Here is a 17,351-nt window from a genome sequence, read left to right as displayed (position 1 = left end):
AAGTTTTGATCATTTTAAGCGATTCTAAATCATTCTCAAATTTCGCATTGGGGGAAACGTTTGCGTATCGTACGGTGTTAAAATTCGATGAAAGTCCCAAAAATATTTTAAGAGAAAAAATCGATTTTTTTCAAAAAAAAATATTTTAAATAACATCAGATCTCGACGTTTCATGCATTTCTAAGTCATTTGGCATTAAAAACAAAGATACGATTTTCGACTTTTCCTATGGTTCCCCCCTCATAGGTAAAAATTTTAAATTTGAATTTTGCATGGGGTCATATTTTTGGGTAATGAAACTTGTGAGCAATGTCGTTTTTTGAAATTCGAAAATGTTATTTTCATAGGCACCCTAGTGTGTATGTGTACAAAATTTGTAGCCACACTTTTTGGAATTAGCAACAAGTTGCAATCGACGGGGAATGCGATCCCACTGTTCGCTATTGAAAATTGGCCCGATCGGAAATTGCATTTCGGAATTATTTTCATTTATTGAATTATTGGAAAAAAAAATTCAAATTTTTTTCCAAGAGTGGTGGCAATGCATATTATTTAATGCAAAAACATGTAAAATGCGATAAAGATTCCTAAAATGGTTTTTGTACCTTTCTTATGTATTTTTTATGTATCATCGCCGCTAGATGGATTAATCTGATTGAATTTATTCAAGTAATTTGACTTGTAACACTGATTAGTGGGCTTGTCTTTTACCCATATCATCAATATGTAGAACAATGAGCTGGAAAGGTTGGAAATTACGCTTATCAAAAGTAAAATGGCCCGTCACTTCGTGGTGACGTAATACACTTTATCGAGGACAAGACGCGCCTTCGAAGATTGATGTGTGCGTCACAATAGATAATAGGAACAAACAAAATTATTACTCACCTTCTTCTTGGTGGCATTTACAACCCCCTGAGCAATCGTAGCCTCGCCGCTCAGTGTCCATTAAACATGTTCACAGAGCGAATTTTCTAAGCCAAGTTACCTTTTTTAATTCGTATTTTAATTCGTATATATAAATCCAACACTGTACTTTCCAACGAATAAAAAATATAAACACTTTCTGGTTGGACGGTAAATTCACAATTTAACTTCATGAATTTGACAGAAAAGTTCAATATTGAACATGATACATATTCAGCCTTATGGTCAGCAATAAGTAACAAATGTTATAAGTAAAGAGTTCTACGCTGCAAAAAATCAAAATTGTTTTATAAAGGCAGATACACACTAAAATCCAAAATTATGGCTCCTACAAGCTTCTGTAAAAAAATGAGCGAAATCCGTCAAGTCTAACTAAGTGGTGCGCTCGACAAACTTGAATTTTGTACAGGAAATATCAGCTGAAAGCTTGGGAATATGCATCGTTTTTTTGGTCTTATTTGACTTGATTTTTCTATTATTTTTTATTTTCAGATAATGTCTAGCGAAGACAATCATATGGGTTAGAAGAGGAAAAGGTAAAATCAGGTAACCAGGAGTCTTATTGAAAATATCTGTATTTCTTATTTGTGCGAATTTTGAGATTGATCATCTATCATATCAACGATTTAGTTCGTCCTAGACATGTCGTTAGAGATGAGAGGATAAAGAAAAGATGTTAAATTGGACACCCACTGCATGACCCACCATAAATGGAACGGAAGATTTGAGCGTGCTATTTAGATAGGTGAGTTATCGATTGTATTGGATCTGGTTGTTACGTTGAATAACTTGTTACTATTTAGTCATTTTGTTTACGAATTGCCTTGATGGTTTTTCCCTTTTAAGGATACATAAAAAAAAACTTTTTACAGAATGTCGATTGTTGAATCCCAAAATCCTGATGTACACCTTTTTTCGTGCTCTACACTGCCGTTATACGCATAATTGTCCCATGTACATAGGGATCCCAGTGAACATGGACCAAATATTCGTATGACGCCAGTACAGCAGTGTAGCCCCTTAACTCAGTTGATGATACATCAAATTGCTCTGTATGATAATTATTTCACAGATTTTCTGTGATTGTGAACTGTTAAAATAATCAAAAATATGTAAAATTGTTTATCGAACAGTTCTACTGTTGGTGAACTCTGCGAAATTTCGCATGAATCTGCGATTTGTTTAAGGTGAAACTCGTTAGAATCCAATTTCGAATCTACCTCACGCTTCTAGAGATACAGGAACTAGCGAAAATCAAAATTTCTCATCGTCATGCTTCATCACTACCATTTCCATTTCCGGCACTAGATACTGCCATTTCTAAGGAGGTGGCTGTTTTTGCCTTTCTCGTATACTAAGTATACGGTAAAGGCTATATGATCGCTCCAAAAACAAACTTTTTATAGAAGGCCCGGAAACCCATAGTGTTATATACCAATCGACTCAGTTCGACTAATCGAGGTGATGTCTGTGTGTGTGTGTGTGTGTGTGTGTGTGTATGTGTGTGTGTATGTGTGTGTGTGTGTGTGCGCAAAACTACTCAACAAAATGTCACTCATTTTTCGGGCATTTATCCTCAACCGATTTGCTCGCAACAAGTTGCATTCGACGCAGAATCCTGTCCCATTGTTTCCTATTTGAAATTGGCCAGATCGAACTATGGGATCGAGAGTTATGGTCAAAATACAAATTCATTTAAAAAAATCGCGTGAAAAATATCACTCATTTTTCGGGCACTTATCCTCAACCGATTTGCTCGCAACAAGTTGCATTCGACGCAGAATCCTGTCCCATTGATTCCTATTTGAAATTGGCCAGATCGGACTATGGGATCGAAAGTTATGGCCAAAATACAAAATCATACGAAAAAATCTCGTAAAAAATGTCACTCATTTTTCGGGCACTTATCCTCAACCGATTTGCTCGCAACAAGTTGCATTCGACGCAGAATCCTGTCCCATTGTTTCCTATTTGAAATTGGCCTGATCGGACTATGGGATCGAAAGTTATGGATAAAATACAAAATCCTACGAAAAAATCGCGTAAAAAATGTCACTCATTTTTCGGGCACTTATCCTCAACCGATTTGCTCGCAACAAGTTGCATTCGACGCAGAATCCTGTCCCATTGATTCCTATTTGAAATTGGCCAGATCGGACTATGGGATCAAAAGTTATGGCCAAAACACAAAATCATACGAAAAATCGTGTAAAAATGTCACTCATTTTTCGGGCACTTATCCTCAACCGATTTGCTCGCAACAAGTTGCATTCGACGCAGAATCCTGTCCCATTGTTTCCTATTTGAAATTGGCCAGATCGGACTATGGGATCGAAAGTTATGGTCAAAATACAAATTCATACAAAAAAATCGCGTAAAAAATGTCACTCATTTTCGGACACTTATCCTCAACCGATTTGCTCGCAACAAGTTGCATTCGACGCATAATCCTGTTCCATTATTTCCTATTTGAAATTGGCCAGATCGGACTATGGGATCGAGAGTTATGGCCAAAATACAAATTCATACGAAAATATTGCGTAAGAAATGTCACTCATTTTCCAGGCACTTATTCTCAACCGATTTGCTCGCAACAAATTGCATTCGACGCAAAATCCTTTCCCATTATTTCCTATTGAAAATTGGACAGGTCGGACTATGGGATCGGAAGTTATGACCAAAATACCTTTTTTCATAAAAATCGCAAAAAATGTCAACTATTTTTCGGCCACCTAACCTTAATCGATTTACACGCAACAAGTTGCATTCGACGCAGAATCATGTCCCATTGTTTCCTATTGAAAATTGGCTAGATCGGACTATGGGATCGGAAGTTATGGCCGAAACACCATTTTAGCCTTTTTATACGAAAAGGCTGTATGTTCGCTCCAAAAACCAAACTTTTACAGAAGGCCTGGAGACCCATAGTGTTATATACCAATCGATTCAGCTCGACGAACTGAGATGATGTCTCTGTCTCTCCCACTTCATACGGGAGTTTGGCGGAAAGACGGTCATGAGATTTATATCATAACAAATATTGCCCTCCGCTCGCGTGATGGGAATGACATTTTCGTTTTCTTTTTGTGTAGTCGGAGCTTCAGTTCAACTAACATCCAAAAGTGATATCCTTAAAATATATGACTGGGTGAAATAAAACAGGGTTATGTACGTCAAAAAGATTGGAAAAGGAAACAAAAATGTCGAAATTCTTATTAGCATATTGTAGATCAAGCTGAAAACCGAACCGAGGTCCCGCGAAATCGCATTTCCGGATGTTGCAACTGCATCGCGAGTAGTGCGCAACTGTGCCATAGTCGGGCATTACTCGCGATGCAGTTGCGACATCCGGAAATGGGACAAAATATGATTTTCGGTTTTCAACTGGATCTACAATATCTTTGCCATAAATAATCTGATTTTCATAGAACGGACAAAGAAATTTGTCTTTTTTACTCCTAGCCACTAGCTCATCTTTTTTCAAGCACACACATTTTACGAAGGTCGAGAAAGGCACCATCACCGCTAGGTGGATTAATCTGGGTTTTTATTCTTCACTACTGTAGTTGAAATTCGTGATTCTGGTTGCTACACACGACACGATATTGCCTCAGTTTTGAATTTTTCCATTTAGGAACAACATTTTCACATTTAAGAATATCAATTTTCTTGACCAGGTCAAACAAGTCACGTCCCTTCTTTTTAGCGTAGCTTACTTCGATCATACTCGTTACAGGGATGTAGCATTTAATGATTTTCAGATTTGTTGATTGTGCCCCCAACATCATGAAGCGAAAGATAGGGCAACCATATGTGAAAAAATTAGCCATGTATTTTTTTTTTTGGAAAAGTGACCGGCTTAGATGGGAAAATTTCAAGTAGGTTCGAGCAGGGTTCAATTTCTGTCTATGTAACTAACACGAATAACATTAATAAAACTTGACAGTTTTGCCTCGATCGCGTTTCCGAAATATATCGGAACAAGACAAAAAGCCTTTCCTTATTAAATGACTCATCGTGATGCGGCATGAATGGCGACAAATCCAACCATGTCATGAGCGAGCAGTGTACTCGCACGCAACAATTCTTCATCATGTGCACTGATCCAACTATGCGATATTTAAGAACGACAGATATTAAACCACAAGCAACTAATTTTTTTGTCCTGCGCTAGCACAAAACTCATAATATGGTCACTTTAGACAATTACCGCGAAAGCCATAAAGTAAAACAAAGTTGAATTCTTCCCCGGGGAGAAACGCTCCATCCAGCTATTAAAACACATAAGAATGAAATGCTCCCCTTTACTTCGTTTGTTCGTTACGCATTTTAAATTTTCTGCAATTAACGAAACCGAAGGTCACTATCACCTCTAACCGCTTTTGCATATGAAATACCTAGCCTCTGGATGGCGGAAATTGCGATTTTTTTTTATTTTGTGACAAAATGACTTGCGGTTTTCTGGAGCATCTTCATAACAATGCGAATATTGTAAATGTCACTAATAAACTGGCGTGATACGCATATTTGTCCCTTATTTGCTAGGATTCCTATGTACAAGGGACAGTTTTGCGTATAACGGCAGTAAATAACATTCAACAACTACAACACCACATAGAATCAAACAAAGTGAGAGGGACACTTTTTCCCATGCAAATTTTACGCTCGCACTTAGAAATGACCAATCTTGCAGAAAAATAAACAATTGTAGAAGCCGCTGTACATCTGAGGGGGCATCTTTAAAATGATGATGATTTTTTCCCATTAAGTGGGGTCGACCTTATAAAAAGTTTAACCATGTAGCAGGTACAAAATAACGTGTCGTTGATAAGTTGTCGTTTTATAATGATTGTAGATTATAATAGAAAACAAGATCGTGCCGACGATCAAACTTTGCTTTGATATTAGACATTAGAAATAAGTAAATGTAATACTTACCATTGGACTGCAATTTGAACGAACACCACAAAGGTAAATGCTACTATAGATAGAACTATTGGTTGATAACGTAGTGGTTCGACAGGAAGTTTCGATCCGTCCTTCATTGCCTCTTCATTTTTCATCATAGCCTCCTTAACAGCGATATGATTCTCCTTAAACACGCATGGCATCATTAGCGCAAATACCGTGGACCCAATAATTGCACCTATCCATCCTATTGTTGAAAACATGTTGAGTCGGATGAAACCCAAAAAGTGGAATCCTTCTTTTCCCATTAGGGATAGAATCGGCTGGAAAGCAGATCCCGCCAATAAGCCCAACGTATTGCAAAAATTCACGCGTGAGACTGTCCCAGTCCTTTCCGCAACCGTCGTGGCAGATGATATGTACGCTCGATTGATAGCGCTTGCGGCAGTCACCATCCCTGCCATGCCTCGTGATATCAACAGAATTTCCTTGCGGTACACCGGTATGTCTTCCATAATCGCATAAATAACATGTCCAACAATGAAGGACATCAAACTAACAAGAACTGGAATTCTTACCGATGAAATTCTGTTGGACCACCAACCAAGAAGTGGGCTGAATATAAGTTGGACAATTGAAGGCAACGCAAGAATGTAGGTGAGATATTTCTTGTCGGCTTCAGGATCTAACTGAAATGTGTACAACATCTTGAGTATCGAAATATTTGTAGAATGAAGATAACTTACTATCTTCAAATACGGCCATAATCCCGTAATCACGGCATAAAACGTGAAGTATATCAGAAAGCCCAAGCAATAAAACACTCTGATGGATATCCATCGCTCCTTGTATTGCACCGGCGTTTCCAAACCCAGCGCTCGATTGCTTTCCGGTTGCTCGAGAGACCACCACTTTTGAAACAGCCCCATTACGTATCGCGGCTTAAAAGACACTGAATTACGAAACATATCGATCAGAACCAGATCCATTGACTAAATCGGCAAACGATGATATTGCGTTTCTTTATCAACATACCACTTTGCGTGCGAGATTCGCTAATAATAGACGATAAAAACAGGGGCATAATTGTCTCACAATCATGACATGTCAATAAAGCAAATATATCGCAGCTTGATGCCGAAATGGCAAAAAAAGTGATCCGAAAAGCTATGATAAGACATCACATGTTTGGTTATTTTCCATTGAGGACACGTTTGTTCCGTTCTTGGAATGTTTGTAAGTTCTTCGAATGTTTGTCAAAGCTCCATGTGTCGATATTGAAGGGACCATCGTCACAAGAAATTATCGAGATGAAAAATAGAACATACCGTCGTCGGGGGTGACAATGGGTCAAATGGGGGTGAGAATGGGTCACTGTTTCAAGTACTTAGAATGCTTGTAGAATAGATTGAATGTATCTGAGGGCAAGAAGACTAAAATATAAGAGACCTTTTTGAACGATTTTGTTATCCGACCTCCAGGCTGCAGGTGAGAGCGATGACCCATTGTCACCCCCGACGGCGGTACTTGGAAAGTTGTGTGTGGAGTAACTCAGAAAATGTTATTTAACATGAAATTATTCCGTCTAAGACGAATGAAGTACTGTCCATTTAATTCCACCAGTTAATTTTCGTTATCTTTGCAGGCTGGGATTGAACCCACGACCTCCTGCGTATGAGGCAGAAGCGATAGCCTTATGCCCATTAAGCTAGTCTGGAGGAGATAATGCTTCTTCCTTCTTCCTTCATCCTTCTTCCTTCATCCTTCTTCCTTCATCCTTCTTTCTTCTTTCTTCATCCTTCTTCCTTTTTTCTTCCTCCTTCTTCCTTCTTCTCCATTCTACTTCTTACTAACTTCGCACTCCCCGGTTCTCATTCGGCCTAATGACCGTTCGGCCTAATGACTTTCGACCTAACGGCCTTCGGCCTAATGACCCAGTATCTGCAAAGATAACGAAAATTAACTGGTGGAATGAAATGGACAGTACTTAATTCGTCTTAGACGGTTTAATACATTCCACTAAACGAGCTTAATATATTTTTATGAAATTATTTTTCTTACATGATTTGATATCGACTTAATCAACATTAGGGCTTCCATTCTCGGGAAGGATTTCCCGGGAAATAGAATTTCCCGGGATATGAACAGTAGTTTCCCGAATTTCCCGAGAAATGTTTTTACGGGTCTATTATTTGATATAAATATTGGTCCTAATAACTAAACCTAAGGTACTGATTAATTATGTTTCTACTAATATTTGCTCTTCGTTCTCTTTAAAAAAAAACTTTGTTTCCAAAATTGATAAAGGAAATGTCCTCTTCCAATAATCAAATCAAAATCGTTTTCTTTTCCCTATATCCACATATTGATAAGAAATGAAATCATACATAAGTAGAGTTGCATGACTTGTGCGATGCAATCCTGAGGTATTTAGGTAGAGTCGGAATAAAACAATAGTGTTTTTGAGAACGCAGATGCTTGTGCAGAGCGACATGTTCCCAATATCATTTTGAGTACTGTATCAATTAGAAATACGTCATAATTCAGAAGGGGACATTGGGCCCATATAGGCTCCAATATGTTGTACAATGTTGACTCCGGCCCCAGGAAATTTGGTTTCGTCGGGGTAAAGTCGGACCGTCTGTGAGCAAGTTGTGCGACTGTTGTTGGACAGTACAACTATCCCGACTTTACTCCGACCAAACAAAATTTCCTGGGGCGGAGCCAATGTTGAACAACACGTCGAAGCGTATGTGGGGCCTCTAAGAGAAGATCTCATCAGGGCACTGCAAAACTTATGCTTGGACAAAAGCTAGATTCAGCAAAATAAAGATGAAATCTCCAAATCTCTGGTACAAAGGAGATAATGCTTTTGGACATTGAGCATGAGCATGATTTTTTTTAATAAGACCAGGCTGGGATTGAACCCACGACCTCCTGCGTATGAGGCAGAAGCGATAGCCATATGACCATTTAGCTAGTCTGGAGGAGATAATGCTTCTTCCTTCTTCCTTCTTCCTTCTTCCTTCTTCCTTCTTCCTTCTTCCTTCTTCCTTCTTCCTTCTTCCTTCTTTCTTTCTCCTTCTTCCTTCTTCTCCATTCTACTTCTTCCTCACTTCGCACTACTCACTTCTCACTCCCCAGTTCTCATTCGGCCTAATGACCGTTCGGCCTAATGACTTTCAGCCTAACGGCCTTCGGCCTAATGACCCAGCATCTTCACAGTGACACAAACACCACGTTTATAATATCCAGTTGAAGCAAAAGTAAAACAGGCATGAATATTGTGACAAATTGACACTATTCAAATGGGACGAGCTCGGTGGTCTAGTGGCTACCGCTTCTGCCTTATAAACAGGAGGTCGTGGGTTCAATTCGTCCCCTTCTACTTTGTATTTCTATCTTAGTTCTTTCTGTGTTTCACGTTCTACCAAAACGATTTCTACTGTTATAACCTTCCACACAATCCAAATACCTACCGTGGCATAAGAGGTCGTAAAATTCTCTGCATCTTTCTTAAGTAGGTGTCCAACTACCCATCCTTCCCGTTCCTCAGCATTCGCAAGGACGTGGACGTGGACGTTGTTCAACGGTGAAAATGAAGGTGTATTAAGGAGCAGGATGAACATTAGGGTGGCTCAAATTAGTATGGGAAAAACTTTTTCAAATTTTTGATGGGCCTCTTATTCGGTTCTATTTGATGCCCTGATGCTCTGGCCAAAATTTCAGCCAAATCGGTCAACGTTTGGGCGGTGCTAAACTCGTTGGAAGTTTATATGCAAAAATGTATGCAGAAACATCCAAAAACAGTTAATTGCAGTTGGACGGCACAACTAACGATGAAGAACTATGATACTCATTCAGATCTTGAAGAATTTATTACAGAATGTTATGCAGAAAACCGCGAGAAGATAAGAGTTTGACCGGCTAAGTTATTAGCATTTCTCTGAAGTGCCGTCCAACTGCAAATCACTGTTTTGGGATGTTTCTGCATACATTTTTGCATATAAACTTCCAACGAGTATGGCACCGAACAAACGTTGACCGATTTGGCTAAAATTTTGTCCAGAACATCAAGGCGTCAAATAGAACCGAATAAGAGGGAGGCCCATCAAAAAATTTAAAAAGTGTTTTTTGAGCCACCCTAATGAACATATTAGACGACGGTCAAGATGTGGAACCACCAACTCTGGATGAGGTTAAGTAGGCTATAAACGAGCTGAAAACAGTAAAGCTGCTGGGAAGGGCGAGATCCCGGTCAAACACGGAAGTGAGCAGCTGCATTAATCAATCCACCACATTATCCAGAAAATATGGGAAGCTGCCGGCTGGTTGGATGTCCTCATATGCCCAATCTATATGAAAGGGCACAGACTAGAGTGTGCCTATTACAGAGGGATCACCCTCCTGAACTCGGCGTACAAAATCCTGTATCCGCGTATCCTGTTCAACAGACTGAGACCGCTTGAGGAGTTCTTCATCGACGAATACCCGGCAGGTTTTCGCGAGGGCCGATCAACGACGAATCAGATGTTTAGCCTGCGAATGTTCTTTGATATATTCCGGGAGTACAACTTGCAGACTTACCATCTGTTCATTGATTTCAAAGCAGCGTACGATTCGGTGAAAAGAAATGAGCTGTGGCAGATAATGTCCGAACATGGTTTTCCGGCGAAACTGATTAGACTGATACGTGCAACGCTGGATGGCTTGAAATCAAGTATTCGGATTGCAGATGAAGTGTCAACCTCGTTTGTGACCTTAGACGGGTTGAAGCAGGGTGATGCACTTTCGAATTTGTTGTTCAACATTGCACTCAAGGGCGCTATTAGGAGATCTGGCGTGCAGAGGAACGGCAGTATCATCACACACATATACTCCTAGGCTTTGCGGACGACATCAACCTCATTGGAATCGATCGCAGAGCAGTAGTGGAGGCTTTTGTCCCGCTGTAGAGGGAGACGGCAAGGCTAGGCTTAACCATTAACACATTAACATTAACTACTAGACAAAGTACATGGTGGCAGGTAGAGATTGAGGAAGACCTAGTGATGTTGGTGCTGAGGTAGTGCTTGAAGTTGTGTCTGAAGTTGTTGAAGAATTTGTTTACCTTGGAACGCTTGTGACATGTGACAATGACGTTTCCCGTGAAGTGAAAAAACATATTGCTGCTGCGAATAGGGCCTTTTATGGATTACCGTCGTGCGGGGCTTCTTTTGAAAAATCAGGGGCTACTTTGGACATTTTAAAACAAGAATTATAACGAAAATTACTATAAAATTGTCATTATTACCAATCGGGTGTCTTGTTAATAGTTGGACAGCAACTTTATGTTTCAAATTTGGTATTTTTTCCGTTTATTTTTTTCAAAAAATCAAAAATCCAAAGTAGCCCCCGGAATCAACAGAAGCCCCGCACGACGGTACGTAACCAGCTTAGGTCCCCCGACATGCAGACCGAAACGAGATTTGCTCTATACAAAACTCTGATTCTGCGGCCCTCCATGCCTTTTTCTGCGGCCCGCGAAGGATTTCAAAGAATACACTTCATGTGGCCCATTTTTTTCTTCCTTTCTTTATTTGTTCAGGCCGTCTGTCTTATGGAACGTACACACGGTCAAGCAGTTTGACCAACATTGACTCCACCTCTCGTTTATTCAAACATCCATAAAGTTTTACCAACAGCGGCACGAACAATCAATTTATTCGACCAACAGTATCACACACGAACAACCGAAGCGCCAACTTGAGCACCAACCATCGAAAAATATATGAGGGTTTGTGCAACTTCACTACAAATGCTCAAACATGTTCGGCGAACCTTGACTCCACCCCCGGCAACTCAAACCAAAATCAAACCGTTTTAATTTTTTCCAACCGAGCCGCCAACTGTCAAATGGTTGTTCGAACAACTTCACACACGTTCAAACAAAGCAGCAACCGAAGCGTTTTCTGGGGGGCGGAGTCAATGTTCGTCGAACTGCTTGACTGGTGTGTACGTTGCATTACTTAATCGCTACTGTGTCGAGATCTACTGTGATATTCTGCTGTACAGAATCCACACAGAATCTATTTCCAGATTTCCATTACTCATTATCGTTGTCGTTGCCAGCCCATCTCGTCGTGTGTCCATTGTGTCCGTTTGTCCATGTCGTGTATTTAATGATCGTTGTATTGTTCGGTTGCCATTTATCCGGGTAACGTTGGAGGAATGCCTCCGAGAAGAACAAGTGGTCAGTCGTCAACAGGCAGCCGTGACGGTAAGGCGCGTACCCCAAAACGCCACCGTATGGGCTGCGGATCCGGCGACTGATGAGGGTTTGATGGCTGTTCGGCCACATTGAGAGTTGACGTAAAGTCAATGTCAACTTCTCTCCACGAACAGCCTAGATAGCCGTGTGGTGTCGGCAGCTAGTTATCTGGCTAAGAATAACATTACGGATTGCCTGTTCCAGTGGTAAAAGTCCACCATACAGGTGACCCCTAATTTTCGGTGTGATGCGGCTTTATGCTTACCGTGCCTACGAATGAATGGTTAGGGGGGTCTAATAAGAACCTAACCGCAAACGGAGCCTGTGAAGCACCAGGGCCCCCTTCACAGTATTTAGCCGTCGCTGCGCTAACCGGAGCTATGGCGTAGTTGACTTTTTACTTCTCCGAGATAATCGGCTACTCTTATTCAACCTCATCGTGAGGTTAAATAAGAGTAGGGTTATGAATATGTGTTTTAATTAGTTTTCAACAAATTGTCACCTATATGGATTCGCATTATGCGTTTTTTACAATGTGCTTTGTGTATGTTACCTATATGGATTCGCATTATGCGTTTTTTCACAGTGTACTCTGTGTCTCTTCCTTGACGTTAGGCTTCGGCTACTCTTGTTCAATCTCAACGTGAGGTTAAATAAGAGTGGGGTTATGAATAAGTGTTTTACTTAGTTTTCAACAAATTGTCACCTATATGGATTCGCATTATGCGTTTTTCACAGTGTACTCTGTGTCTCGTCTTTGACGTTCGGCTTTGGCTACTCTTGTTCATCCTCAACGTGAGTGTGGGGTTATGAATATGTGTTCTACTTAGTTTTTCAACAAACTTCCACCTATATGGATTCGCATTATGCATCTTCTACAACGGACTTTCTGTTCGTCACCTATATGGATTCGCATTATGCGCTTTTCACAGTGTACTCTGTGTTTCGTCTTTGACGTTCGGCTTCAGCTACTTTTGTTTTATCTCAACTTGAGGTTGAATAAGGGTGAGATTATGAATATGTTTTTACTTAGTTTTTCAACAAATTTTCACCTATATGGATTCGCATTATGCGTTTTTTTACAACGTACTTTGTGTTTGTCACCTATATGGATTCGTATTATGCGTTTTTCAAAGTGTAATCTGTGTTTCGTCTTTGATGTTTGGCTTCAGCTACTCTTGTTTAAAATCAACTTGAGGTTGAATAAGGGTGGGGTTATGAAAATGTTTTTTTTTACTTAGTTTTTTTTTTCAACAAATTGTCACCTATATGGATTCGCATTATGCGTTTTTTACAATGTGCTTTGTGTATGTTACCTATATGGATTCGCATTATGCGTTTTTCACAGTGTACTCTGTGTCTCGTCCTTGACGTTCGGCTTCGGTTACTCTTGTTCAATCTCAACGTGAGGTTCAATAAGAATGGGGTTATGAATATGTGTTTTCAACAAATTGTCACCTATATGGATTCGCATTATGCGTTTTCTTACAATGTACTTTGTGTATGTTACCTATATGGATTCGCATTATGCGTTTTTCACAGTGTACTCTGTGTTTCGTTCTTGACGTTCGGGTTCGGCTACTCTTGTTCTATCTCAACGTTAGGTTCAATAAGAATGGGTTATGAATATGTGTTTTACTTAGTTTTCAACAAATTGCCACCTATATGGATTCGCATTATGCGATTTTTACAATATATTTTGTGATTGTCACCTATATGGATTCGCATTATGCGTTTTTCACAGTGCACTCTGTGTTTCGTCTTTGACGTTCGTCCATTGTTACGTCCTCTGTGTTTTTGTGACCTCTCTTTAGTCCCTAGCTGAATGCGTGTGAGTCCACATAATTGGCTTTCCTATAAATGGTTCCATTCTCCTTTCCAACTTCACTTCCTCTTCCTTTCCCCTTTTCACTTCCTTTTCCGTCAGGTAAATGATGAGAAAGGCCAGTGAAGGCGATGGCACAAATCTCCCAAATTGAGGGGAACGTGCCTCCTGAGCCGACGTTCTGATACCTGATACCTGATACACAGAATCTATTTCCAGATTTCCATTACTCATTATCGTTGTCGTTGCCAGCCCATCTCGTCGTGTGTCCATTGTGTCCGTTTGTCCATGTCGTGTATTTAATGATCGTTGTATTGTTCGGTTGCCATTTATCCGGGTAACGTTGGAGGAATGCCTCCGAGAAGAACAAGTGGTCAGTCGTCAACAGGCAGCCGTGACGGTAAGGCGCGTCTCCAAAACGCCACCGTATAGGCTGCGGATCCGGCGACTGACGAGGGTTTGGTGGAGGAGCTGGGAATCGAACCCATGACCATCCGCTTGTAAGGCGAACGTGTAGCCAACTACGCTACGGGACCCCCTACATGTGGCCCATTGTTAAGCATAAAACATGACTAGAAAAGCCTTTCATTGTGCCCATTTTTTGTTTATTTTGTTATATGCCCATTATGTTATTGAAGCGCCATATATAAAGCATGAATCGTGTTATCATCATGAATAATGAAATTTATTACTTCAAAAATATTATAGGCTAACAGCAAACTTTTCCAGGACGGAGAACTTGTTTGCATTTCGGTTGTTGTTAACATCGTGTGTCCTAAGGAAACAGCTTCCTTCGGAAGCATTAGTCTGCACGCAACACGGTGAAAAGTAAAAGTTCTCGCAGAAGATTTAAAAGCTACGTTACGTGAAAAAGCCACCTGCTACATATTCTACTCTCTCGCAAACGATGAGAATGGTGACATGAAAATCATGGCTTTCTTCATAAGAGAAATAGATGGTCATATTCGAATGACAGAGGAATTATCAGCTTGGATCCTAATGCAGTGAAACCTTCAAAAACTTAAGTGGCCTTACGATTGATGGAGCACCAACAATTACAGGAAAGAACAATGGCGTTGTGACAATTCTAAGCAAGGAAAAGCAATCACATAGGTATGGCGATATTGCCAAAAGATTTTTTTTAATTTGATTCCTGCTTGAAGAGGCTTGCAGTCTTAGGCTGGCTCACCTCTGATCAAAATAATCGATATGCAAAAACGTTCAATATTCCTAAAGTATCGACGATCGTTATTAAGACAACCAACTTTATCAACGTTAGGAAACTAAACCACACCTAAATCCAAATGATGTTGATGGAAATAATGGCCGAATACGGAGACTTGCTGCACTATTGCGAAGTTCATTGACTAAGCCGTGGTACCACACTTGATAGATTTTATTCTTTTCGAAATGAAAAAGGGAACTTTTTTTACAAGATAAAAGAAAACCACTACCCGAGCAGAATGAACCTGAATAGGTGAGTGAATTGACTTTTCTAGCAAATATTGCTATGCAAAGCAATGAAGTACCGCCCAACTTTTATTATCAAACATTGAAGCTTTTGAAACAAAACTAGCACTTTGACACAGTGGTTTTCTGAAATCTGGAACATTTCTCTCAATCTGTTAAAACAGTTGATGTTCAATATGCCGGTAAAGTAACGAAATATCCATTTTATTAACACCGTTTACCGATGTGAATAATTTACCTGAAATGGATCTCTAATGCAACGACGAAAACAAAATAAACAAAAAAGATTGTTTGAACGCAATAAAATAGTGTTTATTTTTTTTTCTAGAAAATGAAAAAAAAAACACTGATTATTTTGAAAATATTTAAAAAGACTTCCGAATATAGGCCCTCCAACAAAAGTGAATTTTAAATATTGTCTATGGCTTGAAAAGGTTGGACAAACCTTTATATCAAGCTTAAATATGTTCAATATTAAGTTGGCGTTGCATAAAGCTTACCCTTCTCAACATTAATCCGCATTTATCTTTTTCTTCCTTTTACTTTATTGGCATACTGTTCTGCGCAATTGTCACCTCGTAGTTCAATGTTCATTTCGCACTTCAACAGATATTGTGTGCGAGTCATCTAGCCAAGACCATTTTGCATTCATGTATTATAAAAACATATAAAACTAACGCGATGGTATCCTTATGTAAAATGAAGTCGATAAAATGTCGTAGACCGGACCGGAAACCAAACCCAGCCCTTTTCAGGGTTTGGATTTTATTGCTACGCATCTTACCGCTAGACTGAAGAAAGTCCTTATGACGTAATGCATGTTATCGAGGACAAGAACGTGCCTCTACCGATCGAACTCTACCTTGAGAATCAAAGATAATAAAGACGAAAAATGTAATACTTACGAATTAAATGTAGTATGACCGTACATTATAGAAGCAAATGCAACCAGTGTTAAAACTATTGGTTGATAATGGAGTCGTTCGACAGGAAGTTTTGAGCCGTCCTTCAGCTCTCCATTGTTCATCATAACCTCCTTTACTGCGATATGATGCTCTTGGAAGACACATGGCATCATTAGCGCAAACACGAAGAACCCAAAAATTACGCCTATCCATCCTACTGTTGAAAACATATTGAGCCGAATGAATCCTAAAAGGCAGAATCCTTTTTTTCCCAAGAAGGATACGATCGGCTGGAAAGCAGATCCCGCCAATAAGCCCAACGTATTGCCAAGATTCACGTGTGACACTGTCATAGTCCTTTCTGCAACTGTCGTGGCGGATGATATGTATGCTCGATTGATAGCAGTTGCGGCAGTCACCAACCCTGCCATGGCTCGTGACATCATCAGAATTTCCTTGCGGTACACCGGAATGTCTTCCATCACTGCGTACAGCACATGTCCGCAAATGAAGGACACCAAACTAACGACAATCGGGATCCTAGCCGATGATATTCTGTTGCTCCACCAACCAAAAACTGGACTGAATACAAGTTGCATAAACGAAGGCAACGCAAGAATGTAGGTAAGAAATTGTTTGTCGGCTTCTGGGTCTAACTGAAATTTGTACAACACCATGAGTATTATAATGTTTATAAGAAGGAGGTATCTTACTGTTTTCAAATACGGCCATAATGAAGTAACGACAGCACTGAACGTGAAGTATATCAAAAAACCTAAACAATAGAACACTCTGATGGATATCCATCGCTCCTTGTATTGCACCGGCGTTTCCAAGCCCAGAGCTCGATTACTTTCGGGTTGCTCGAGAGACCACCAATTTTTAAGCAGTCCCATTATGAATCGCGACTCAAAAGACACTGAATTACAAAGTATTTCTGTCAGATCCCATTCCATTCATTGGATGACTTTGCCATTCTTTATCAACATTCAATTGTGTTGTGTAAGATTTGCTATTCATTGATGTCGATAGAAGATAAAAAAAGGGGCGTAATGCTCTCACATCC

At 39.9% G+C, this 17,351-nt stretch overlaps 2 protein-coding genes and 1 long non-coding RNA gene across 3 annotated transcripts in view; 1 reads left to right on the top strand and 2 right to left on the bottom strand.

Moving 5' to 3' along the window:
- Positions 1–6,791, bottom strand: part of LOC134227186 (major facilitator superfamily domain-containing protein 8-like) — a 75,323-nt gene extending 68,532 nt beyond the window's left edge. The window contains exons 1-2 of the mRNA XM_062708507.1: positions 6,582–6,791; positions 5,866–6,524 (exon numbers count right to left, since the gene is read on the bottom strand). Of these exons, the coding sequence (XP_062564491.1) occupies positions 5,866–6,524; positions 6,582–6,764 (842 nt within the window). The 5' untranslated portion in view covers positions 6,765–6,791. The remainder of the gene's footprint in view (positions 1–5,865; positions 6,525–6,581) is intronic.
- The window catches only part of LOC134227187 (uncharacterized), a 36,249-nt gene continuing 20,340 nt past the window's right edge, over positions 1,443–17,351 (top strand). The window contains exons 1-2 of the long non-coding RNA XR_009983627.1: positions 1,443–1,473; positions 1,558–1,672. This is a non-coding gene — a long non-coding RNA (uncharacterized LOC134227187). The remainder of the gene's footprint in view (positions 1,474–1,557; positions 1,673–17,351) is intronic.
- LOC134221399 (major facilitator superfamily domain-containing protein 8-like) lies at positions 16,282–17,181 on the bottom strand. Its single transcript, XM_062700590.1, has 2 exons — positions 16,999–17,181; positions 16,282–16,941 (listed from the first exon to the last, which is right to left on the bottom strand). Exons 1-2 carry the CDS (start codon positions 17,179–17,181, stop codon positions 16,282–16,284), a joined length of 843 nt encoding a protein of 280 aa, XP_062556574.1.

Source organism: Armigeres subalbatus, chromosome 3 (assembly GCF_024139115.2).
Source record: "Armigeres subalbatus isolate Guangzhou_Male chromosome 3, GZ_Asu_2, whole genome shotgun sequence".
In the NCBI taxonomy this organism is placed as follows: Eukaryota; Metazoa; Arthropoda; class Insecta; order Diptera; family Culicidae; genus Armigeres; species Armigeres subalbatus.
This window is presented reverse-complemented; position numbering and strand designations above follow the sequence as displayed.

Excerpts from the sequence above, each read along its gene's own strand:
- LOC134221399 (XM_062700590.1), bottom strand. The coding sequence starts at position 17,181 with ATGGGACTGCTTAAAAATTGGTGGTCTCTCGAGCAACCCGAAAGTAAT. Across the intron at positions 16,942-16,998 it reads TATGGCCGTATTTGAAAACA|TTAGACCCAGAAGCCGACAA; the intron begins GTAAGATACCTC and ends TACAAATTTCAG.